The sequence below is a fragment of the Pelobates fuscus genome, chromosome 12 (genome assembly GCF_036172605.1).
Source record: "Pelobates fuscus isolate aPelFus1 chromosome 12, aPelFus1.pri, whole genome shotgun sequence".
NCBI classification, from domain to species: Eukaryota; Metazoa; Chordata; class Amphibia; order Anura; family Pelobatidae; genus Pelobates; species Pelobates fuscus.
In genome coordinates this window covers 112,040,602-112,067,563 of record NC_086328.1, presented here as the reverse complement: position 1 = coordinate 112,067,563, position 26,962 = coordinate 112,040,602, and the positions used below count along the sequence as shown (strand labels likewise).

Sequence of the window (26,962 nt, the reverse complement as noted above, 5' to 3'; positions counted from 1 at the left end):
GGGTTATGTATTCCCCTTGTCTAAATTGCTATTTAAATGTAAAAGCAAAGTAGGGCCCATGTTTCATTTAAATATACACTATAGTCACCAGAACAACTACAGCTTAAAGGATCACTATAGTGCCAGAAAAACAAACTTGTTTTCCTGGCACTTTATGGTCTTTAGTCTTTCTCAATGCTTTCCTATGGACGTCCAGCATAATCACAGTGAGAGGCGCGGAAGTGCCTCTAGCGGCTGTCAGTGAGACAGCCACTAGAGGCTGGATTAACCCTAGTGTAAACATAGCAGTTTCTCTGAAACTGCTATGTTTACAGCTGCAGGGTTAACACTAGATGGAACTGGCACCCAGACCACTTCATTGAGCTGAAGTGGTCTGGGTGCCTATAGTGGTCCTTTAATGTATTTGTTCTGGTAAGTATAATCATTGCCTTCAGGCATTTTCATGCAAACACCATCTTTTCAGAGAAAACGCACTATTTACATTGCTCTCTAGGGACAGCTTGAAGTGGCCACTCCTCAGATGGCCACTGGAGGTACTTCCTGAGGGAGTGCTGCACAGTAGGCAGCACTGCCATTCAGCGTCTCCACGCTCTGCATTGAGATGCTGAATTTTCCTCATATAGATGCATTAATTTGATGCATCTCTATGAGGAGGTGCTGATTGGCAAAAAATGTGTTTGGCCCTGCCCACATCCCGCCTCCTTGCCGATTTCAGCCAATCCAATGCTTTCCCTACAGTGACCCTATGGGAAAGCATTGGACTGGCTAAAAATCAGCAATTCTGATGTCAACAAAGAGGCGGCTCTGGGACGGGGCCAGTGTCTGCGGGCCTGCGCAGCACTGGAAATAAGGTGACATCACCTTTTCTAAGTTGTGGGGGGGGGGGGGGGGTGGATTAAACCCTATAGGGCTGGGAATACATGTTTGTGTTCCTGACACTACAGTGTTCTTTTAAAAATGCTTTGTGGCAACTGAATTTTTTTTTTTTAATGATTCTAGGAATAGGTGAAAATGATCAGACATACTTACATTAGTGGGTGCATTCAACAAACGTACAGGATTACACAAAATTGTAAAAAAATAAATCCAAAAGGCAACATTTCGGCAAAAAAAAGCGAGGATGTAACTAGCCGAACTGGAATTGGTTGCAGATCTGCTATTTTAGCTTTAGTTTTGCCAATTACATTTTGGTTCACTACAACTCGCAGCTTAGCGAATAACCCGTTTTCTGGTATAGATTTAGATTGGATACTTTATAAATACACTCTGTCCAGCCATCTAAACTACTTAAGGAGATGCCATAATTATTCTTTATAGTTACAGTATTCCGCCTTTCTGCTGGAAGCTGGTTCTTTCATCCTGTGAAGGTACAGTCCGTCTCCAGACCCACCGTGGTTTTCCTACTCAAACAATGCATATTTATGCTGTTGGACAACATATGAAGAGTGCTGCCCTATAGGATTAAACATGAAATATTGAAGGGATCAGGGGTTTTAATCAAACTTCATTTGGTATCCTTCCTTTTATTATGTAATTCCCTTGCTGAAGACTCTGGATTCTGGGAAATGGGCGGCAGCACTTTACATGTACTGTCCTTCAGCACGTAGAATGATTATAAATCCGGAAAGCAAAACTATAAGAAGGAGAAAATAGATTAAAGACCGGTGGAGTACAGTGATAAATGCTTTGAAATGTTGACTTTATCCTAGATCTGAATGTATGTTAAACAAAAAAATCCCGCAATGTTTGTGCATAGTGCTAAATAGATCCCAAATAGGGCAGATTCATTGCACTCAGGACACACATTTTATTCATTTATATAAAGATTGTATTACAAAAATGTTTGTGGGCATATGTTAAAAATTCTGAATGTGTTGCATTCCTGCAGATCTCCAGCTCTGGCATCATTTCCAGTCCAGAAAGTCTCCCCATTATTTTTTTATTTTTTTTTGTGGAGGTATTGAGTATATTTAAAAATAAATACCCAACAGGGCCAAGGAAGCTGTGTCAGCAGTGGGCCTGCATTTTTTTTACATAAATTAGCTGTTTTGGGGTAATTACGTGTGGATTGAATGTACCAATTGTGCATATTGGGGAAAGTGAACTGAAAAAATAAATTATTAAGAAATAATAATGAATTGTTGGGAATTCACCAGGAAATGTTAAATTTTGGCTCAAAATAAACAAATTACGGTAGTAGAAAATCTAAAACTTCATTATTTCCAGCCCAAGTTCTGTCAGTCGCCCAGAGGAATTCAGACATTAGTGAATTCACAGCTTATCTGGTAATACAGAGAGACTATAAATCTATTCCCCAGTGCGTAATACAAAGAGAATATCATTCTATCACCCAGGGTGTAATACAGAGAGAATGTCAGTCTATGACACAGCCTGTAATACAGAGAGAATATCCGTATGTCACCAAGGGTGTAATACAGAGAGAATATCAGCCTATCGCCCAGGGTGTAATACAGAGAGAATATCAGTCTACCACCCAGGGTGTAATACAGAGAGAATGTCAGTCTACCACCCAGGGTGTAATACAGAGAGAATATCAGCCTACCACCCAGGGTGTAATACAGAGAGAATATCAGCCTACCACCCAGGGTGTAATACAGAGAGAATGTCAGTCTACCACCCAGGGTGTAATACAGAGAGAACGTCAGTCTATGACACAGCCTGTAATACAGATAGGATTTCAGTATGTCACCCAGGGTGTAATACAGAGAGAATATCAGCCTACCACCCAGGGTGTAATACAGAGAGAATATCAGCCTACCACCCAGGGTGTAATACAGAGAGAATGTCAGTCTACCACCCAGGGTGTAATACAGAGAGAACGTCAGTCTATGACACAGCCTGTAATACAGATAGGATTTCAGTATGTCACCCAGGGTGTAATACAGAGAGAATATCAGCCTACCACCCAGGGTGTAATACAGAGAGAATATCAGCCTACCACCCAGGGTGTAATACAGAGAGAATGTCAGTCTATGACACAGCCTGTAATACAGAGAGAATGACACCCAGCACGTGATACGGTAAGTTGTGCTTTCTCCCATCACAGCATTGACATTGCATTGGACGCTGTTTATCCTGGCACTGCAGGGAGGAGTAGTACCAGAGATCCTCCTCCCGACAGAGTAGGTACAGCCCCTTCCCTGCTGGTTAGCCCGGCTTAGGGAGGCGGAAGCAGGAAGGGTCCCGGGAGTTGATTACAGTAACCCAGGAGCCAGCCATGGAGTTTAACGTAGAGGAGATCAGACATCGACTAGGAAAGGTGGGTCAACCTCTACCTACAGGAATATAATCACTGCCAGCCTGCAGCACTGAATAGAATGATGGGGGTACCCAGGAGTTTAATCAATGCTGGGATACTCAGGGTACAGGGATTCGGTCACTGCTGGGGTACTCAGGGTACAGGGATTCAGTCACTGCTGGGATACTCAGGGTACAGGGATTATGTCACTGCTGGGGTACTCAGGGTACAGGGATTCAGTCACTGACTGCTGGGGTACTCAGGGTACAGGGATTCAGTCACTGCTGGGGTACTCAGGGTACAGGGATTCAGTCACTGACTGCTGGGGTACTCAGGGTACAGGGATTCGGTCACTGCTGGGGTACTCAGGGTACAGGGATTCAGTCACTGCTGGGATACTCAGGGTACAGGGATTCAGTCACTGCTGGGATACTCAGGGTACAGGGATTCAGTCACTGCTGGGATACTCGGGGTACAGGGATTCGGTCACTGCTGGGGTACTCAGGGTACAGGGATTCGGTCACTGCTGGGGTACTCAGGGTACAGGGATTCGGTCACTGCTGGGGTACTCAGGGTACAGGGATTCGGTCACTGCTGGGGTACTCAGGGTACAGGGGATTCAGTCACTGCTGGGGTACTCAGGGTACAGGGGATTCAGTCACTGCTGGGGTACTCAGGGTACAGGGATTCAGTCACTGCTGGGGTACTCAGGGTACAGGGATTCAGTCACTGCTGGGGTACTCAGGGTACAGGGATTCAGTCACTGCTGGGGTACTCAGGGTACAGGGATTCAGTCACTGCTGGGATACTCAGGGTACAGGGATTCGGTCACTGCTGGGGCACTCAGGGTACAGGGATTCGGTCACTGCTGGGGTACTCAGGGTACAGGGATTCGGTCACTGCTGGGGTACTCAGGGTACAGGGATTCGGTCACTGCTGGGGTACTCAGGGTACAGGGGATTCAGTCACTGCTGGGGTACTCAGGGTACAGGGATTCAGTCACTGCTGGGGTACTCAGGGTACAGGGATTCAGTCACTGCTGGGGTACTCAGGGTACAGGGATTCAGTCACTGCTGGGGTACTCAGGGTACAGGGATTCGGTCACTGCTGGGGTACTCAGGGTACAGGGATTCAGTCACTGCTGGGGCACTCAGGGTACAGGGATTCGGTCACTGCTGGGGTACTCAGGGTACTGGGGATTCAGTCACTGCTGGGGTACTCGGGGTACAGGGATTTGGTCACTGCTGGGATACTCAGGGTACAGGGATTCGGTCACTGCTGGGGTACTCAGGGTACAGGGATTATGTCACTGCTGGGGCACTCAGGGTACAGGGATTATGTCACTGCTGGGGTACTCAGGGTACAGGGGATTCAGTCACTGCTGGGGTACTCAGGGTACAGGGATTCAGTCACTGCTGGGATACTCAGGGTACAGGGATTCAGTCACTGCTGGGGTACTCAGGGTACAGGGATTCAGTCACTGCTGGGGTACTCGGGGTACAGGGATTCGGTCACTGCTGGGATACTCAGGGTACAGGGGATTCAGTCACTGCTGGGGTACTCAGGTTACAGGGATTCAGTCACTGCGGGGGTACTCAGGGTATAGGGGGTTAAAGTAGTGCTGGGGTACTCAGGGTACAGGGGGTTCAAGAAGTGCTGGGGTACTCAGGGTGCAGGGATTTAGTCACTGCTGGTGTACTCAGGGTACAGGGGGTTCAAGTAGTGTACTCGGGGTGCTATTGAGGATACAGGGGTTTAATCAGTGCTAGCATACTCGGGATACAGAGGTTCGGTCAGTGCTGGGGTACACAGGTTACAGACCTTCAGTCAGCGCTGGGGTACTCCGAGTACAGGGGAGTAGTCAGTGCTGGGATACAGGGGGTACCTGTGAGCAGTCAGTGCTATGGTACTCAGTATACAGGGGTTTAATCAATCAATGATTGGATATTCAGGGTTCAATCTGTGCTGGGCTACTCAGGATACAGAGGTTTGGTCAGTACTGGGATACTCAGGATACAGGGGTTCGGTCAGTGCTGGGTTACTCAGAATACAGGGGTTCAGTCGGTGCTGGGGTAAAAGATAAAAGGTTCAGTCAGTGCTGGGTACTCGGAGTACAGGGGAGTAGTCAGTGCTGGGATACAGAGGGTACAGCCAGTAATAAGGTACTCAGGGTACCTGTGAGCAGTCAGTGCTATGGTACTCAGTATACAGGGGTTCAATCAATGCTTGGATATTCAGGGTAAAGGGGTTCAATCTGTGCTGGGGTACTCATTGTCCAGATGTACAATTAATGCTGGGGTACTCATTGTCCAGACGTACAATTAATGCTGGGGTACTCATTGTCCAGATGTACAATTAATGCTGGGGTACTCATTGTCCAGATGTACAATTAATGCTGGGGTACTCATTGTCCAGAGGTTCAATTAATGCTGGGGTAGTCTGGGTACAGGGGTTCAGGCAGTGCTGGGATACTCTGGGTACAGGGGTTGTCAGTGCAGTGGTGCTCTGGGTACAGGGGTTGTCAGTGCAGGGGTGCTCTGGGTACAGGGGTTGTCAGTGCAGGGGTGCTCTGGGTACAGGGGTTGTCAGTGCAGGGGTACTCTGGGTACAGGGGTTGTCAGTGCAGGGGTACTCTGGGTACAGGGGTTGTCAGTGCAGGGGTACTGTGGGTACAGAGGTTCAATTAGTGCTGGGATACTCATTGTACAGGGGTTTAATTAGTGCTGGGTTCTCAGGGTACAAGGGGTTCAGTGTTGGGGTTCTCGGTACAGGGGGTTCAATCAGTGCTGCGGTGATCTGGGGCACAAAGGGTTCAATCAGTACTGGGGTACTCAGGGTACACCGGATTCAACCAGTGCTGGGGTAGTGAGGATACAGAGTGTTCAATAAATGCTGGGGTACTCGCTGTACAGTGGTTCCGTCAGTGCTGGGTTAGTGAGGATGTTACGGGCCGACTAGGTGCCTCCGCCAATCGCTGCTTCCTAGTCGCCTTGAGTACTATAAGCACCACACCGGACACCATAAGCACCATAGCCCCTTAGCTGCCGCAGCTAGGCTGGGGTCTCGCTGTCCTCCACGCACCCTGAACCTAAGACAAGGATCCAGCATAAAGTGGGTGGACCTCTCCTAGAGAGTATAGCAGTGTAGCTCTTACAAGAGTTTGTGATTATAGCAATCCAAAGAACAATCCCAGGAGCAGGGATTATAGCTGGTATAGCTGTTTCCTACAATCACGAGACGATGCTGCGTGTTGAGGGTGAAGTGAACTGATTTATTGGGAGCCACACTGTCCTTTTATGCAAGTCCCCGTGCAATGGGCACTCCCACATGGACCTTGTGGGAAGCTATGGTATAAAGTCACAGACCAATAACAACAATGATTAAATGCATGACACTCCCCTATACAAACATACAATCCCTCCCCTCTGCCTGGGAGATAATTGAGTCAGATACTGTATTAACTCCATTATCTCCAGGCAGAAAAACACATATTTAAAAAAAAAAAAAAAAAAAAAAAAAGTACCCCTAAAACTCATGTGAACCCTATAAAAGTTATATATCCCCCGTTAGCCCTGATCTGGGTGAACAACATATCCAAAAATCACCCAGATTCGTTCAGGGGTTCGGGATTTCCATGGAGCTCTTATATTTAACTGACCGCACACAAAATTACTGTCTGAAAAGAGTTCCAGGAAATCAGGCTGTGTGGTCAGTCTACTTCGGTAGCATATAAAATACCAAAGGTATAGGGGGTAGGCTCAGTTTATGTCTCTCGTCCGGGAATTTATTCTGACCGAACGCCGTTCGATTCCCATTCCAATAGCCGAACATCAGTGGAAGGTACGTGTTTAGTGGTGTTTGCGTCGTCGAGTGCCCGATTTGAGTTCCATCTACTCGACGACCAAACACCGCTCATTGTGCTTGCGGCTTAAGATGGCCGCCGCCATGTGTTCGAATGCCAGCCAACCGATTCGACCCGCTTCGGGAGTTCGAAGTGCCGCTTCGAGAGTTCGAAGTGTAACCATACAAGTCCAAAAGGCACAAACAGTGTCTTTAACCAAAGTCTATTACAGGGCCATTGTCACAGGGCCTGAGGCTGGCAACCAGGCTCCTCCAAAAGCCAGTGCCGAGGTTACTTTCGCCACAGAGGATACAAGGGGTTTAATCAGTGCTGGGGTACTCGGTGTACAGTGATTTAATCAGTGATGGGGTACTCTGGGTACAGGGGTTCAGTCAGTACTAGGGAGGTCGGAGGTATCTCAAACAGTATTGAGGGTGCAGGAAGTTCAATCAGTGCTGGGGTACTCAGCGTACAGGGGTTCAGTCAGTGCTGGGGTACTCAGCGTACAGGGGTTTGGTCAGTGCTGGGGTACTCAGCGTACAGTGGTTCAGTCAGTGCTGGGGTAATCGGCGTACAGGGGCTTAGTCAGTGCTGGGGTAGTCAGCGTACAGGGGTTCAGTCAGTGCTGGGGTAGTCAGCGTACAGGGGTTCAGTCAGTGCTGGGGTACTCGGCGTACAGGGGTTCAGTCAGTGCTGGGGTAGTCAGCGTACAGGGGTTCAGTCAGTGCTGGGGTACTCGGCGTACAGGGGTTCAGTCAGTGCTGGGGTACTCGGCGTACAGGGGTTCAGTCAGTGCTGGGGTAATCGGCGTACAGGGGCTTAGTCAGTGCTGGGGTAGTCGGCGTACAGGGGTTCAGTCAGCACTGGGGAGAACTGGAGCACCCAGCCTGGGGTATTAAAGTTCAGAAAGAAGCTGGGAATCTCAGTCAGTCCTGGAGGAATATGAGGCTCACAAACTCTGCATGCAAGAAGGTACAAGCAGTTTTTGGGCTACCCAGCGCTGGGGTACAGAGGGATGAATCCAGGTCTAGTATGTGTTTACTAATTGCATTTGCAAACTGCAGATTGTTTTTGGTCCAAGTTGTGAGGTCACGGGCAGTGTAAAGCAATCGCTAAAGATAGAGCTGTAAAAGTGAAGCAATCACCATGGAAACCAGTGGCATCAGTAGAAAAAATCTGTTGGTTTCCATGGTGATTTTTTTTTTTTTTTATAGTGTATATAGAATCTTGCTATTCACATTTCTCCCACTATCTGTTTTAAACTGCTCAGGCTGCATATTTATTGTTATTATTTACTTAGTACTCATTATTAAAGGGTGTGCATATTAAAATATAATTGCATATTTGCATTGTTCTTTTATGTCTGCTAAAGACACCTTTTGATGCATTTAAAGGGATATTGAAGGCTGGATGTGATCTCCATTTTGATATGTATTACATAAACAATCCAATAATAAAATTTTACCTTTCCTGCTGCTAAATACACATCCATATACAAAGAGGTTCAGGAAGGCAATTTATTCAAACCTAATGTCACACCACAACATTTCGACCTACACAGTCTTTCTTTAAAAAATCCCCATCCATGACAGGAAGACACTTCACCAATCAGGAGCCTCTCATTCTTGTCTGTAGGGTCTGATGGCTTCCCATAACACCTGTCTAGCTAAGATTTATGGGATATGCAGTTCAGCCCAAACAGCAGTTTCATTCATTAGATCTTATGAGTGAAACTGCTGTAGAAGTTGATTGCAGCCACACCAAAGTTGCTGGCTGCTTAATTGTCTTATTAACAAATCTGGACACAGCGTTCACATGATAACTGTAACGGACCGTTTCAGCATACAAGGGGAAAAATGCGTTTAGGCGATAATCCCCTTTTCCATAGACAGGCACAGCTACTGCAGAACATCAGAACTCACGAGCTGGATACGAAATAACACTCCGAACTGGAACCACACGAACACTGGAACAGCTGAACAAGAAAAGCAGACATCGGCTTACACTCTTGGCAGTCAGCATACAATCCCATTCCCCCAAAGACCGAGACGACACATCGCTTTGAGGGTTAAGCAAGAACTCTAGACTGGGAAACCCAGTCTGGCTTTTATTTCCAACTCACACATACAGGCCACACCCAGGGGGAGGCATAAAAGAACCAATGACATAGATGTTACATCCCACACATCCCCTCCCCTTAGTGTGACACATAATCCCATTATGCATACAGAGTAAAATATACTTTTACACAACTTTCATAACTTTAAAACCATACATCACATTCACATAAAAATACATATCCACAATCAATCCATTCAGGGGAACAACATATTAAAAAATGGCATGGATCCGACCAGGGGTTTAAAAGTTACTAAAAGTATCTTTTGGGCCTTGGCTTGCAGCATGGCACAATCTGGCCCAAACAGAAGTAAAACATCCCCCACAATGCATCCCGGCTTCCTCCCTTCTGCCCTGGAGATAATTGGAGAAGTAATCCAATTATCTGGGACTAGAGTCAGACTCCATTAACCACATGGTTGCAAAAAGACAGTAAAAGACATAAAATTACATACTGATACATTTAACACATAAAACACACATTTCTACATATCCCCAGTTTAACTGAACACATAAATACCTACATAATATTTAAGACAGTATTACTGTGATATGTTACAAAGTCTTAAAGGGACATTAGTCCCAAAAGTCCCAATATGTCCATCGCTGATTTTAAAGGGCCAGTAGCAGCAATATAAATTATTACATGCCCAAATATAGTGTTTATAGAGCAATATGTCCATGGGCCGTAGTCGCAGGGCAGGAGGCTAGCAGCCAGGCCTCTCCAGTTCACAGTGGCGAAGCTGGTTTCGCCACATTTCTCCCCTTTGCCAATTAGACTAACAGGGTACCTGACTTTCTGCCGGTCAGTGCCCTGGTTAGTCCAGCAACCCACCCACGAAACAGAAATAACAGAGCAGCCCACCCACACTAACCGGTTACTACATCTGGGTGAGGAAGGATTTTGTCCAAGTTCTGGTGTTTCACCACTGCTGGGTGGGAGACGGGTAGGCTGCCTTGGTGGGTTGCTGAGGGGGCAGAGACCAGCGGTACTCTGTCCTGTTGCCAGCACTACCACGGGAGTAGTCTGGTGGGCGCCTGGTTGCTGGAGACTGGCTGTCTCCCCTTTAGGTGCACAGCTCGACTGCCGGAGGGGGAGACCGACTGTCTCCCCTTTGGATCCATCACACTGAGGCTGGGGAACAGGACCGACCGTCCCTATCCCTTGTGCTGTAAGTGCAGAGACTACGGTCCCATCTGCACAGTTGTGGGGCTTAACATCTCCCCTTGGTGGATTAGGTTGCCGTGGGAGAGAGGGTGTAACAAGTTCCTCTCTCTGGATGGCAAACTGCCGCTGGGGAGAAAGGATGGCACCTTCGGCTCCCTGAGGTACACACTGCCGCTGGGGAGGAAGGACGCTGCTCTCCTCTCCCTTCACCTCACACTGCCTTCCTGGCACATCACTTTGTTGCTGGGGGGCAGGAACAACAACCTCTGCCCCCTGTAACTCAGCCTGCCGCTGGGGAGGATGGACGACACCATCAGCTCCCGGAGACACACACTGCCGCTGGGGAGGGAGGACGCTGCTCTCCTCTCCCTTTACTTCACACTGCCTTCCTGGCATATCACTTTTCTGCTGGGGGGCAGGAACAACAACCTCTGCCCCCTGTAACTCAGCCTGCTGCTGGGGAGGAAGGACGACACCTTCATCTCCCTGGGACACACACTGCCGCTGGGGAGGAAGGACGGCACCTTCAGCTCCCTGGGGTTGCTCACAGGACCAGTCTATGAGGACCCCTACTTCGGGTTCTTCCTGCCGCCTCAGGGGGGGGCGGCTAACCTCCTCGGATGCAGCCTCTACTCTGCTGCTGTACCACTCTTCCTGCTCATCATACTCTTCGTCCATCTTTGAGTTTTGCTCAGCCATGACCTGGTTCCAGATCCCCTGGAATGTGTCCATGGATATATAACCCCCATACTGGGCCACTTGCTGCCTCACCTTGGCCATAAAATCATCTTCAGCGTCAGAGCCTTCCATACTTGTCTGCTCCAAGTCGCTGGATACCTCTGCTACCTCGGGTACTGCTGGTTGCTGTTGGGCGGGAGGACCGGTTGTCTCTTCCCAGGCCTCATTGATGAGTCGCAGGTAATCCCCCTCCAGGTTCCATTCCTGGTTAACCAAATATCGTAGGTCTGCCTCGAGGTCAATAGCGCCAAAGAGACCCAGCATGTTCTCTCGGATGCCGTACAGGTCCCAAAAACGATAGTCGGTATCTTCCCCAAAGTCCTCGTCACCACTATTATTCCAAAATCGACCGGGGCCAGTGTAATCTCCGCCTTCTGGGAACTCATACTCTGCCATCCTGGGGACACACTGAGCCGCGTACCACTGTAGCGCCTGGTATGCGTCGTCGAGCACCAGTTCTGCGTATACTAGAATCTCGAGTCTAGTCACCCACTTTTCTGTGGTCTGTTTTCTCAGGAGGGGCATCCGCTCTGCCATTCTAGCCAGAATTCGCTGCCTTCTGCTGCGGCGCTGATCCCCTCGTGAATACTGTACTTCCTCTAGGGCTTCGTCCCACAATCTGGCTCTGACAGTCTCTCTGTACATCAACATGTTCTCCTCTGAGACTGCTCCAGACTCCAGGACGTAATCGTCCAATCTAACTTGAAACTTCTCCTCCATTTTCTGAGTTCCTTTGTAGATAGGGTCGCTGTACGGATACTAGCGTTGCCCTCAATTTGTAATCCAAAAAATGGTGTTGTCTGTAGCTGTCTCTCTGGTTGTAGGAACGATCCCGCCGCTTGCCACCAATTGTAACGGACCGTTTCAGCATACAAGGGGAAAAATGCGTTTAGGCGATAATCCCCTTTTCCATAGACAGGCACAGCTACTGCAGAACATCAGAACTCACGAGCTGGATACGAAATAACACTCCGAACTGGAACCACACGAACACTGGAACAGCTGAACAAGAAAAGCAGACATCGGCTTACACTCTTGGCAGTCAGCATACAATCCCATTCCCCCAAAGACCGAGACGACACATCGCTTTGAGGGTTAAGCAAGAACTCTAGACTGGGAAACCCAGTCTGGCTTTTATTTCCAACTCACACATACAGGCCACACCCAGGGGGAGGCATAAAAGAACCAATGACATAGATGTTACATCCCACACATCCCCTCCCCTTAGTGTGACACATAATCCCATTATGCATACAGAGTAAAATATACTTTTACACAACTTTCATAACTTTAAAACCATACATCACATTCACATAAAAATACATATCCACAATCAATCCATTCAGGGGAACAACATATTAAAAAATGGCATGGATCCGACCAGGGGTTTAAAAGTTACTAAAAGTATCTTTTGGGCCTTGGCTTGCAGCATGGCACAATCTGGCCCAAACAGAAGTAAAACATCCCCCACAATGCATCCCGGCTTCCTCCCTTCTGCCCTGGAGATAATTGGAGAAGTAATCCAATTATCTGGGACTAGAGTCAGACTCCATTAACCACATGGTTGCAAAAAGACAGTAAAAGACATAAAATTACATACTGATACATTTAACACATAAAACACACATTTCTACATATCCCCAGTTTAACTGAACACATAAATACCTACATAATATTTAAGACAGTATTACTGTGATATGTTACAAAGTCTTAAAGGGACATTAGTCCCAAAAGTCCCAATATGTCCATCGCTGATTTTAAAGGGCCAGTAGCAGCAATATAAATTATTACATGCCCAAATATAGTGTTTATAGAGCAATATGTCCATGGGCCGTAGTCGCAGGGCAGGAGGCTAGCAGCCAGGCCTCTCCAGTTCACAGTGGCGAAGCTGGTTTCGCCACAATAACCATACAATTGTGTAGTGACTCAGGATGTAGAACTCACATGGCGTGCTCCTGCCCAACTTGCGTCTGCTGTACAAACGCCATTTGATTGAATTTGGAGGACAAAGAAGGAAGTAAAACTTCCTAATCTGTCTTCTGAAGGAAAGAGGGTAGTTGTACAACGGTGTGATTTTTGCAAATTGCTGCAGTTATAAGTCAGTGGGTTCTTGGTTACAGTGACCAGGCACCGCCTGTGATGTGTGTGGTTGTTATGGTGCATCGAGTGTTTTCTGACCATGCATTAAAACAAACAGATTATTATAACTTTTTGATTATAAAGTTATAATAACCGTAAAGGTTAGAATTGTGCTCATTCTTATATCTGCTAATTCACGTAGTTTGTGTTGTTGCAACATGTCTAAAGTTGCTAAATTGCATCTTCCCTTCTCGTTACAGTATAAATTTCGGGACTTGACGGTAGAAGAGTTAAAGGATGTTTATAAAGTTTTCCCAAACTTCGTTTACTCCATCGATACTTACAGTAAGATTCCATGATTCCAGAGTACATAGTGGATCTCACAGTGCCAGGACTCTGCCAGTCGATTATTAACATCTGACGAAGATTGTAAATCAGACCATTTTCCTTCCACTCTTTTTTTTGTGTGTAAACAAACTTTCAATGCAAAATAAAATGTAGCCTTTGAAGTCCCACCAACCTTCTCCTTTGCTGCACTGCAGGTCTTCACCTGGTAGAGAAACTAATTTCTGCCAAGGTTCCATTTAGGATCTCATAGAGGGACTGTAAATCCCGTATTCTCTTCCTTGATAATATTGCAAGATAGTAATGCAATGTACCTCTAAGCCTTTCAGCCCCAATGTTTCTGTAAAGACTGGAAGAATAAGTGAAACCTTAAACTGTGTCAATGTTTAAATAATTGTATTTATAAGTTATCCCTTAAAGCAGAACTGTTACCATCTGGGGACTTTGCATAATTTACAAGTTACCCCAACGGTGACATCGCAGCTGGGGGTCCAGTGGCCAGGGGGGGCGGGCCAAGGTGAGTTTAACTCACCTGAAACTGGCCCTCATAGGCACTGCCATCCTCATCTGGCTGGACCTTACTGATATATTCTCGCACAGTCCATAATTTAAGTATTTTATTTTTATAAAATACTTAATTTGGGGTTTGACAGTGCTGCTTTAAGTGTACTTTGTACTTACTGGTGTAACCTAGTATTACAAAGTAGTTTTTTTTATTTCTTGATAGTGAGTTTGTTAAAATGCTAATTACTGTTCTCTTTGGGGGCTGGCATTTATATATTATCACATGATGCACCCCGTAACTAGGAATCTGTATTGGCACCGGTTAGAACAAACATGGATGTCAGGTAAGCGTATAAAGATATATTGTCACTCTTTGTTTTGATAATTTCAGCCTTTAAAGACGGATCCCAGAAAGACTTGTTAAACCTCACAGGGACACTTCCGATGAAGTTTCAGGGTAAGTTGAATGTTTGCCCTTTTTCTCTGCAGTTCAGACATTGACATTTCCAGGGTCCATTTTAATAGTGCCCCAGTCACCATTTAGGTGGGTGGGCTAGCTCTGACAGGGTTAAAAAAAGGTTGTTTATTTATCTTTTCACTTCACTGTGTCAGCCTCCTCAGTGAAGCTCTACTTCATCAAGATCAATGGTGTCATCCAACCCTTGGGGCCTAGAGTGTTGCTTTTATTTAGCTCCGTAACCGTGAGAATTCTTGTTTTATTAAAGGCTTACTTCAGGTACTTACATTATTTTTATCCTTTGTAATTTGTTTTTGTGTGCCCTATTTCTGAGTCATAGTGTTCAATAAACAGCTGACATGTGAAAACCAAAACCCCAAAATTGTGATGAACACATTTTAACATTAAGCAATATATTTTATATAATATTGATGTGTAGGTTGGTATCGGTATATTATGTGGAACAGAAATTCAATTATAAAAGTGGCAGCGCATCATCAGTTTAATAAGTTGTGTTTATATATATATATATATATATATTACGGAAAATGTTATCATACTTACCGTAATTTTCTTTTCCTGGCTATTATTCATGGCAGCATCACTTATGGGTAGCTCCGCCCCAATCAGGAACAGGACAGGACAAAATCAATTAATCCAGACCAGACTGGGTATAAAAGGTCCCTCCTCCTTCTATCCCACAGTCTAGTCCCAAAGCTAATTCCAATAATAAGGGAGGGTTGCTGATGCTGCCATGAATAATAGCCAGGAAAAGAAAATTACGGTAAGTATGATAAAATTTTCCGTATTCCTGGCTAATCATGGCAGCATCACTTATGGGTAATACCCAAGCTTCACCATAGGGTGGGAAATTAACAGAAACTCCAAACCAGATAATGCTGAAAAAAGTTTAATTTAGATAGATTCCACAGAGGACAGAACACCTCTACCAAAGGCCGTAGAGGAAGAAGCCAAATCCAGTTTGTAGTGTTTGATGAAAGTGAGAGGAGAAGACCACGTAGCTGCCTTACAGATGTCGTCAGATGGAACTTCTGCCCAATTAGCCCATGATGTTGCTAAAGCCCTTGTAGAGTGAGATTTGATCCTGCTAGGAGGAACAAGGTCTTTCAACTGATAAGCCTTGACTATGGTATTGGAAATCCAACGTCTCAAGGTGGAAGTAGAGACTGCCTCCCCTCTCCTGGGGCCAATCGGAAGAACAAACAGCTGTTGAGACTTCCGAAATTGAGTAGAAACTTCTATGTACTTAAGTAGGCACTGCCTGACATCCAATTCACGAAGTTTCACTTCCTCTGGAGTAGAAGGAGATGGATAAAAGGAAGGAATAACAATTTCCTGTAAGATGTGGAAATTCGAGACAACTTTAGGCAGAAACTCTTGTCTGGGTCTCAAGATCACCCTGTCGTGGAACACTTGAAAGTGATTTTCATTGCAGGAAATTGCATGAATTTCAGACATGCGCTTTGCCGTAGTAACAGCCACCAGAAATAATGTCTTATATGTCAATAAGACCAGACCCAGCTCATCTAATGGAGCAAAGGGGTTTTCAGACAACGCCTCCAGTGCCATAGGTAAATTCCACGGAGGAGAGTAGTTCCTATTTGGAGGCCTTATACGGATGGTAGCTTTAAAGAATCTAGCAATCAGAGGATCTGATGCCCAGGACTTGTTGCAGAGAGCAGATAAAGCCGATGCTTGGACTTTTAGAGTACTAAGACTCAGTCCCTTTTCCAGACCTGTATGAAGAAAGTGTAGAATATTGATGTTAGATGACTGAAGAAAATCCACATTATTAACTTGAGACCAGGAACGAAAAACTTCCCATATCTTATGGTAGCAGGAAGAAGTTGATACCTTTCTGGATTTAAGGAGTGTAGACACCACAGCTTCTGAGATCCCTTGAGCTAGTAGTCTCTCCTTTTCAAGAGCCATGCCCCCAATTTCAGCTGGCTGGGGTTGGGATGAACAGCTGGTCCCTGAGTCAAGATGTTTGGGCTGAGAGGAAGAGGCCAAGGAGGTTCCAAGCTCATCTTGTTTAGCAAGGGAAACCAAGGTCTGCGAGGCCAGATTGGGATTATGGCAATGACTTTGAGGCCTTCCTTCCATACTTTCCTCAGTAGTCGGTAAATCATAGGTAGGGAGGGAACGCGTACCCCAGATCGAATTCCCATGGAAGAGACAGGGCATCCTGTCCTACAGCTCGATGATCTGCATGAAGGGAGTAAAACCTCTTCACCTGAGTATTCTGGTATGAAGCCATCAAGTCGATCTGGGGTACACCCCACCTCAGGGTGATCAAGTGAAAAATTTTCGGGTGCAGTTTCCATTCTCCTTGGAGAATCCTCATTCTGCTGAGGTAATCTGCCAAAAAATTCTCTGGTCCCGGAAGATAAACCGCTTTTAGGCCTTGTAAATGCAGTTGCGCAAACCTCATTATCGGGGATAATTCCATCAGTAGAGTATAGCTTCGAGTGCCTCCCTGATGATTTATGTAGGATGCCACTGCTCTGTTGTCTGTATGTATCCTCACCCAGGCATCCCTTAATAGAGGACGGAACCCTATTAATGCCTTGAGAACTGCTCTCATTTCTCTTAAATTTTAGTAAAGTTTTGACTCCTTCCATGACCAAGCTCCTTGAATCCATGAGTCGTTCAAGTGTGCTCCCCATCCCAGGAGGCTGGCATCTGTAGTTATGGTCATCCAACCCTGGCTTCTCCAAAACACTGACCTCAGATCAGGAAGGGGTTTGGATGCCATAAGGGGAAATTTTTAAGGCAACAGCCGACCCCACATCACGATATATAAGAATAATTTCTCCCATATAGTACAGATACTAATCTGTACTAAACTCAGTTAGTCCTGCCCGTGCAGGCTGTTTACTGAGTTCTTCAGATGAAGAGAGGCTGAACTTCATCTGGAGGCCCATGGTACACATGGGAAGGTGGCCCAAAATAAAATATCCTGGGTGTCCTGAAAGGACAGGAAAAAAGACTGTGGGATAGAAGGAGGAGGGACCTTTTATACCCAGTCTGGTCTGGATTAATTGATTTTGTCCTGTCCTGTTCCTGATTGGGGCGGAGCTACCCATAAGTGATGCTGCCATGATTAGCCAGGATATATATATATATATATATATATATATATATATATATATATATATATATATATATATATATATATATATATATATATATATATGGGAGAGATGGCGGTTAACAGCACCTGGGGATATATTATTTAGTGCACGTGTAAGTTTAATGTCATTTAATTGGTTCGTTGTAGCTTACTGATAAAAACTGAATGAAAATTAAAATAAACCCTTTAAATTAATTTTTCTTTCAGTAGTCCCTACGTTTTGTCCTTTTGATGCTATTTATTGATGCAGGTTGGGTGCATAACTATAGGCTATAAAATCTGAATTCTTTCTTAATGCTATTTGTGTTCCAGGAAACCTGTATAACATTCCAATCTGCCTATGGCTCCTCGACTCACACCCATTTGCCCCTCCAATCTGCTTCCTGAAGCCCACCGACACTATGGGTATCCGTGTGGGAAAACACATAGACGCTCAGGGAAGGATCTACTTACCTTATCTTCAGAGCTGGAGTCATGTAAGGCTCACCATGCACAGAATGTGTGGTCAATGCTATTGTTATGTAGGCTTCTTGCTGAACTTGAACTAAAACCAGGGTCCTCTTAACAGCATTGTAAGACCCCGGACAAAGTAGTGCACTGGGACCCTGCTTTTACAACCACTCACAGGAATAAAAATATACATTATCGATAAAATTAACCTTATATTTATTGGTATCTCCAACAAAATCAGTTTTTAAACATTAAAAACATGTTGTACAGAAGAGACTAATCCACACAAACATTTAGTAGCAGGGGAGGCAACTGACATGGACTGTTTAAAATATTAAAAGAACTTTATCATAGCTTTGCGGCGTCAAACAATTATGCGTATTGATTTTGTCTTACCTATGTTCAATTAATACGCGTACATTGTTTTCATTAAGGTCAAGCTATGTATTCGAAACAGCTACGGAGGTGATTAGTTCGCCTAAACATTTTAATAAAGAGGGTTTGAAGGTTTTGCCTAAATCTCCTGGAAAAATATACTGAAAAGTTGGCACGTCTATGGGGCCCTTATGCTCATGGGGCCTAGTGGCAGCTGCCACCGTGCCCATGCGTTATTACTGCTGCCCCGAAAGGTGTCTGGTGATGGTGTGGTGAAGGCGGTTTTATCCATCGAACGCTGAATTATAGTGCGATGATTGGCCTAAATTTTGCAATTCAGCTTTCAATGGAATACAATGTGGAATTTCAGTGAATCAACCCGAAAATGTTTACTTATTTTTTCCATTCTATTTATTCAGGTTTTCCTTTGTTTTTCTTAATGATATTAGCTCTGCCATCTTGTGAATGCGATTTTTGGTTTATTTTCCCCCCCTGTTTTAAACCTATAACAGGCATGGCTGCTCTTTGTGTTTTCAGCCCAAGTCCTCAATCATCGGCCTGACCAAAGAAATGGCGATGAAGTTCGAGGACGAACTACCGCTCTATTCTCTGTCAGCCGCGGAGGAAGCCAGACAGAGAGAGCTGCTTTCCTACATTTCTCAGGTCACTGATGGTGAGTGCAGAATGGCGCAAAATATTTATGTGCAGATGCCTGAGCTTACCCAGTGCATCATGACGCTATGATGTCGCTGTGTGATAGTGTCATGATCTTGAGCAGGTCAGATAGGAGACTGTGGCCAGAGTTAACATCAGAGGCTTTATTGGTGAGTTTGGATATAATAGAACACAGCAGGATCTCCTATAAATGAAATAATAGGGAGAAGGAAAATAAGAGAAACAAAGGTTTTGGCAATATGATCTATATAGGTGTTCCCTATAATGTAGGTAGATAATAAAATAACCTATAGATGAAAGTATAGGTAGAATATAGAGGGACAAGTATAAAAGAATAGAACAGAATGGAACAAGAAGGTTTCAGGAAATTAGGAAAAGACTTTAGTGAATCAGCCCCCTCTTGGAAGGAGTACTGATAAAGTATGGAAATAAGACCTTGCACTATTAGAAGCAAAGTCCAGATTGGTGTTATGCAGGTTGGTGTAAACCTGATTGACAGGATAAAGCAGAGTAGTGCAGGTTAGGCTGGTTTGGTGCAGGTCGGTATAAAGCTGGTTGGCAGGATAGAAGAGTACATCCACAGGAACTGAAGTCTTTCAGGATGAGCACCAACCTCATTGTAAAGGCCCTGTGGTAAGTTGGGTGTAGCCTTTTTGTAGCTTCTCAATGAGTCGAGGCAGGTGAGGATGACGAAGGTTAGTGGTTAGGGAGGCCACTAGTGGTGCAGAGCTGGAACTAGTTATTCAAGCAACATGAATAAACGAACATAGACTTAGTTGTCAGGATAGGATCCTGACAGTATGTGTTCAGGTTTTTCTTTGTTTTGGGTTTTTATTTATTTTGCATTATTAGCCTTTTTGAGGGCAAAAGAACAAGAATTTGTTACTTCCAGAGGCACATATGTATAACATACCAAGAAGGACAAGTGAAACCCTCATAAAAATGACATTTATTAAATGAGAGTTGAATGCTTTGTAAAACTTCCTGACGTTTACAGAATTCCAAGTGGGTTTATACTCTTTTGTAAAAGCCTAATACAGATTTATGAAAATTTTGGACTTTAAATGTTAACAGGAAGACTGTACACCGTGTAAACACTGAAATATATTTTATATGCCTTTAGGAGTCTCACAGGTAGATGTTACAGCAACTGGCAGAGGCAAAGTCACTGTGATTGGTGGAGGGGATTTGGCACTTTCTTGTTTATTGGCAGTATCTGCGAAGGTGAGAATCTGAGAATGTCTTCAAACCGTATATTTTAAGTGGGGAAATATGACTGTTTTTCAGATGTTATATTACTCAACAAAGTTTTAATAATTGAATATTATTGAACCCCGGTTCCAGATATAATATTGCATTTTTACTACAGCAAATAATCCACTTTAAAAGTGACATTCATATACAAACTATATCCTGGCTTTTGCTAATTATTAGAATAAAACGTAGATGGTTTTCTATTATTCTCTTAAAGGGACACTCCAGGCACCCAGACCACTTCTGCCCATTGGAGTGGTCTGGGTGCCAACTCCCACTACTCTTAACCCTGCAAGTGTAATTATTGCAGGGTTAACTCCACCTCTAGTGGCGGTCTACTAGACAGCCACTAGAGGGCCCTTCCTGGATTATAGCACAGAAAACCTGTGCTAGAGGGATCAGTCTCGCCCACTGACCGACGTAATGCAGAGGAGGAGCGGCGGTGGAGGAAGAAGCAGCGACGTGGGACATGTCGCTGCCTCTGGTAAGTCACTGAAGGGGTTTTCACCCCTTCAGCAACCCGGGGATTGGGAGGTGGGAGGGAGAGAGGACCTGCAGTGCCAGGAAAAGGGATTGTTTTCCTGGCACTGGAGTTTCCCTTTAAGAGCATGTTACTTGGTTTAGAGCAAACTAGGCGAGTATACGGTCTTTATAGTTGCTCTTGCACCAGTTCTAAAAGTAGAGTACATGGTGTTAAAAGGTGAGGTAAGAGATTTTAGCCCCACTCTTTCACTCACAAACTTGAGAATTTAGCAGATGTCCTAAATGCTGTGCTAGTGGCAAAGAGGCACTCGTCATGAAAGATCTGTAGGGAAGTTGAACAACAGAAATAAGTCTGCCTCTTGAAAAATGGTCTATAAATAAGATACGCTTATGAAATTGGAAAGCGTTAATTTTGACGGCTAAGCTGCAATGCTCTGTACTGTCTTCATGTGCACAGTGTTTGTAAAATCACTGCCGCTATAAGCCCACCCTTGCATTGCTGCCACAGTAGGAATTGTATGCTCCCCTTTCCCATACAAGCACTTGTACTGTGTTGAACTCGCTATAGGTTCTGAAAGGCTCTCTGCTAGCTTCTTAGGAAGGAGTTCCACCATGTCTATAGTATTGCTCCTGCTATCGGCTATAGTTTCATTCGTCTTATCAGGCGAATAGAACTGTTACCAAGTGCAGAATTTAATATCCCATAATGCTGAACTGCATATCCTATAAATTCTTCCTGGAAATGTGTTTTTTGGGATGTCCTCTGCAGTCATTTTAAAAGGCTGTGATTGGCTCGCATGTTTCATCATTGTTTATTAAAAATAAGGTCACTTCCACGCTGTAGAGCCTCTTTAACCCCAAGACCACCAATTCTATACATAACCTAACTCGGGAAAGAGTTGCCAGACCAAATCATGAATTGATTTAGATTTTTCTATTGATCACTCAGATTGCATTGTGTTAGCTGAAAAAAAAAAGTATTAAGTTTTTTGTGTGTGTGTGTGTGTATAATAACTAGGTGGGATTGCTTTTTACTTTCCGCTGGTAGTCGGCAATATCCAATGGGCCCCTTGGAGCATGCCTGCGCTGCCGAATAAAGCTGTGTTTTGATTGGTGCATTGACAATGTGAATATGAATTCTTTGTTACAGGCATTAGCAGACAGGCTTGTACTCATTGATATCAGTGACGGGGGCACAAAAGGAGGGGGCGCTATGGATCTGGACATCTTCCACATCCCCAATGTGCAAGTCAGCAAAGGTAAAGCATACAATGGCATGATTAATATCCTACTGCCTATTAAATGTTGATCCTTTTTATCTGTGACTTAAAGGGACACTGTAGGCACCCAGACCACTTCAGCTCATTGAAGTGGTCTGGGTGCAAACTCCCATCACCCTTAACCCTGAGCATGTAATTTTTATAAACTGCAATAATGACCTGCTAGGGTTAACTCCTCCTCTGATGGCTGTCTACCAGACAGCCACTAGAGGGACTTCCGGGCTTAAAGTTGACTTTTGGACGCCTAAACAACGCTGGATATCCTCACGCTATGCATGAGGACTTCCAGCGTCACCGGAATCCCCATAGGAAAACATTGAATAATGCTTTCCTATGGGGAAATCCTAATGCGAGCGCATTGCCATGCGTGCGCTTTAGGACCTAATTTGAAGACTATAAGACTGCACACTGTAAATAAAGAGATGCTAACATTATTCCTTTTGAAATCCATGGACCTTGTATAAACAAAAGTGATAAATTAAAGGGACTCTCCACAGCCCATATAATAAAAATAAAAAAACACATTTTAGTAGATATACTCCAAATGAAAACATCACTGTATTTAATTGTGCATGTTTACATTGAAGGTTATATATAAATCTGCCTGTAAAAACTGCAGATCTCTTGTCTGGAACATTTCCAAGCCTTCCCTTTCTAACCCCACCCAGACTTTCTGTGGCTGTCCAATCACAGACTTCCCAATGCAGCTCAATGAGAAGTCTTTGCAAGGCAGGTGCTCTGGACAATTGCTGCCTCTTGAGCTTGGCTCCACTGAGCTAACCAAACCAGGACGTAACAGGACCAGTTGTCTGATAGCCAGGGGATGTAACAAGATTAATGAATAAAAGTGCCAATTTTTATTGAAATCCGCACTTTTTGTAAATGTAAAAAGAGCACACTGCTTTAGGTGTGTGGATTGTTCCTTTAAAGTCAGAGTTCATTATTTACACAATCGTGAGGGGGGTTATGATGTAATAAAAACTTTATATTAACCCTTAGAATACTTAATACAGTCTTTTAGTTTGTAAGTAAAAAAAATAGGAGATTAGATTTGGGAGATCAATGGTGAACAGGTAAAAATCTGTTATTTCAAAGAAACAATCCTTTTTTTATTTTTTATATATTTTTTTATTTTACAAGCAGTTTAACCCCTTAAGGACACATGATTCCCTTTTATTCCAGAAGTTTGGTCCTTAAGGGGTTAAAAAATGTGTCTATGTATGTGTGTTATCTCTATTGAAGCTTATAACATTGAAAATTTTAAGCTGTGATGTGAATTATTTATATGCTCCATTTGTGAAATTCTGGAATAGTACAATATTGTATTGGGTGCTTGATCTATGTCTCTGTTTTGTTACAGATTTAGCATCTTCAGCTGACTCTAAAGTGGTTATTGTTACGGTGAATGCGTGGAGCAATGAGAAATCCTATCTTGGCGTCCTGCAGAGTAATGTTGACCTCCTGCGTACTATCATTCCAAGCGTGGCCTATCGCAGTCCAACCAGTGTTCTGCTAATTGCATCTCAGCCAGGTGCGTGGCGCCTTTCACGTTACTACTGGGTTTCATGTCTGGCAGTGAATTCTGGGGGTTGTAGTCTATCAAAAGAGTAGGGCAAAAATTTTAATCCTAACCTTCTATAAAGTCATATTTTGAAACATATTCCATTAAACCTACTATACCATTGAATGGAAGTGGCTTGGTGGTAGCCATGCCTGGACTGAGTGCCAGGTGAGTCTACGCTACTCTCTATTATTTATTAATCAGATTTTAAAGGGATACAACTCGCACAATTCTCTGTTATAGCCATGGGCTAGCAGAGAACTCCAGGTGCCTGTGACATATCCATTCTAAAGCTAGACAAAGCACTTAGAGGGCTTAGAGCACTTACCTTAATTCCACACAACTTGAATTAGAGCTGGTGCTCTAATATCTACAATTAGAGCTGGTGCTTCAGACCGTTTTGTGCCATTTATCTCTGTCTAATAGATCAGTGGCAGTATCCAGGGTCCGATTTTAGAATAAATGGTGGACATTTTGGGGTCCATACAGTAGGAAGGTCATGACCTGGGCACTCAGAAGGCTTGTCACTGTGGCCCATGACTCTGGATTTGAGCAGCTCTGATTAAAACATGGTAATTATACAATACATCTATTTTTTGTTGTGTTCTTTAGTGGAGATTATGACCTACGTGGCTTGGAAGATGAGCGGATTACATCAGAGACAGGTAGTGGGCATCGGATGTAACTTAGATTCGGGTAGATTTCAGCATTTTATGGAAACGATGACAAACTGTCAAGGGAACAACAAACAGGAAGCATGGATCATCGGAGAGCAGGGAGACAACAAAGGTGGGCCAATGTTCACAATATGAATAGCAAAATGTTGTTTTCAATAGGTTAAACAAATGTCTCAACATATAAATATTAACTCAATTCCCCCTTAATTTTTCTTAGATCAAATTAGTCTTGGCCTATTGCCATATGATACTAGGAGAAGGTGCTGATCAATTTAAAAGCTTATTTGCTATTATAACAAGTCTTGATTGTGTCAAGAAACCATTAGTAAAAATGAAAATCCAGCGCACTCACTTATCTACTAAACAGTTATTTTAGTGCTGAACAATTTTGTTCGTTTTATTAAAAACACCTAATCTAGGCAAAAAATAAACGGGGTTTAGTTACATTATATGATCATACATTGCATAAGCCTGCCACGGCGCCAATGTACCCCATCTTACAGAAGTCAGGAGGACCTATGACGCATAGAGTGGTATACTTTATGGTTATTTTAACCTTTGCCTTGGCAACCTGAGGATTCTGTTGCCCGGGTTACATTAAAATAAAAGATCAGCATTATTGTATTTGGTCACCATGTCAGAAGATTTGGTTAAATTATTTTCTAGGAGGAAAATCACCCCGTTAGAGGTTTACTATGGTCATATATGCTGAATCTCTTGGCTGATTTGTCCTTTTCTTAATATAACGTTTTTGGTTTTCTTTGAGTGTGATTGATAAGTTGGATAATTTTGTTTGTAATCTAACCATGCCATTCTTATTTTCTCAGTTGCTGTCTGGAGTGCTCCGCAGTCGTCAAATGGTAATCCATCATCAAAATTATACCCACAACTCTACAAAGAACAGATCACAAGCAGGTCGGTAAATTAACACCCACTCTTCTCACTGTTTAGTAAATCTCAGCCTAAGTGCTTAATTTTGTTGAATTAGGACACTCCTTCTGAATAAATGTGTTCAGTTATAAATGATAATGTTAATTTTAATGAAAATGTACCTGGCCAGGTTTAAATTAACTAATTGATTAAGCAATAAAAATCACACATAAAATGAGCACACTGGTTCTAGCTAAATGTCCCTTCTTTGGAGCCATGTTACACATATAGCTACAAACATAGGCCATGGGGAGTAATGTAGGCAGTCGTTACAGTATTTCTAATTATCGTAATCAGCTGACGCCCAAAGTATTATGGGAAATATAGTCCACAACTACAATTCACCTTAACACAATGGTGTGCAGCTTTTTACATGCTGTGTCATTGACTCAGACTGTCATATCTTATTTTATATGATAATTATACTCTCTTTGTGCACCTTTCATCTATACCAATTCCTTCGTGTTTGCAGGGCAATGGAGATGTTAAAAGGGAAAGGTCAACGGTCATGGTCTGTTGGTCTGTCTGTAGCTGACATTACAAGCACCATACTACAAAACAAGCAAAAAACCCATTCCATCTCCTCGCTTTCAAAGGTAATGCGTTATGTGTGTGTGTGTGTGTGTGTGTGTGTACCCCTCCTGTTTTCCTATATTTGTCATTCGGATCAATAAGTAGAGCCATTGTCATGCCCATTGCATTATGGGGATTTGCACATGGATCTCTGGACTACTGCTCCTACCAAGATTACAATTCTTTATATAGCGCCAACATAGTCTGCACTGTTGCACCATAGGTTAAAAAAAAAAGACACTAAATTCAAAAACATAATTGAAATACTGAAACAGTAGGTGAAGAAGGCCCTGCCCAAAGGAGCTTACAATCTTAAAAGTTGGAGTTTACATCATTATGTGGACACGACAGAAAACAGGTTACAAGAAGAGTATTAATTTTACACCCGCATCATTCAATGCTTTTGCTTGTTTATTTGTATTTAGTTATAAAAGCATTAAAATTATAAAATAACTAACTAACTATACTTATATGGAGCTTATATATTGCTTTAGTTGTGTTTTTTCTGTCAAATGTAAAGAAGCTAAATATTCCCCTACCAATAATCTGCAAATAAAACAGGAGGCAATTGTATCTATTTATGGTTTGCTTGTTTTTTTTAAATATAAGTTGTGTTTGTTCTTTGTTTTCTCAGGGTTTTCTCGGTATACAAGAAGAGGTATGTTTAAGCATCCCTTGCGTCTTAGGAGCGTGGGGTGTAATAGGTACAGCTCCGATCCTACAAGACGACCAGGTTTCTGAAACTCTCCTGAAAAGTGCTGCATCAATTAACAGTCTTCAGCAACAGCTAAAGATCTGACTCTATAAGAGCCCGGCTCCACGTGGGTATTTTCATCGACAAAGAACTTTATCACTGAGATTCACCATCGTGCTACCGCCAGGTTCAGAATGACTTGAGACAGTCTTTTTCCTGGTTTGTGTTTATTGCGTTACTGCATTCTATTTAAATGAAGTGCCTTCCACCATATTATTTTTTACAAAACATAGACTAAAAAAACTTGAAAAATAATTTCTCCTGAACGTTTCTTTTTATGCCTT

General features: G+C 43.7%; 1 protein-coding gene across 2 annotated transcripts; it reads left to right on the top strand.

Moving 5' to 3' along the window:
- Nucleotides 1-3,165: 3,165 nt before the first annotated feature.
- On the top strand, nucleotides 3,166-26,899 carry UEVLD (UEV and lactate/malate dehyrogenase domains). Of its 2 annotated transcripts, XM_063437976.1 has the most exons (12): nucleotides 3,166-3,280; nucleotides 13,464-13,548; nucleotides 14,444-14,509; nucleotides 17,979-18,142; nucleotides 19,029-19,164; nucleotides 20,290-20,390; nucleotides 22,054-22,162; nucleotides 23,544-23,714; nucleotides 24,357-24,533; nucleotides 25,249-25,336; nucleotides 25,824-25,947; nucleotides 26,559-26,899. In XM_063437976.1, the coding sequence occupies exons 1-12, from the start codon at nucleotides 3,239-3,241 to the stop codon at nucleotides 26,721-26,723; spliced, it is 1,428 nt and encodes a 475-aa protein (XP_063294046.1). In that variant the 5' UTR covers nucleotides 3,166-3,238; the 3' UTR covers nucleotides 26,724-26,899. The 2 variants fall into 2 exon arrangements, with proteins under 2 accessions (XP_063294046.1, XP_063294047.1); XM_063437977.1 differs by lacking the exon at nucleotides 13,464-13,548 and having other exon boundaries at nucleotides 3,183-3,280.
- Nucleotides 26,900-26,962: the final 63 nt, after the last annotated feature.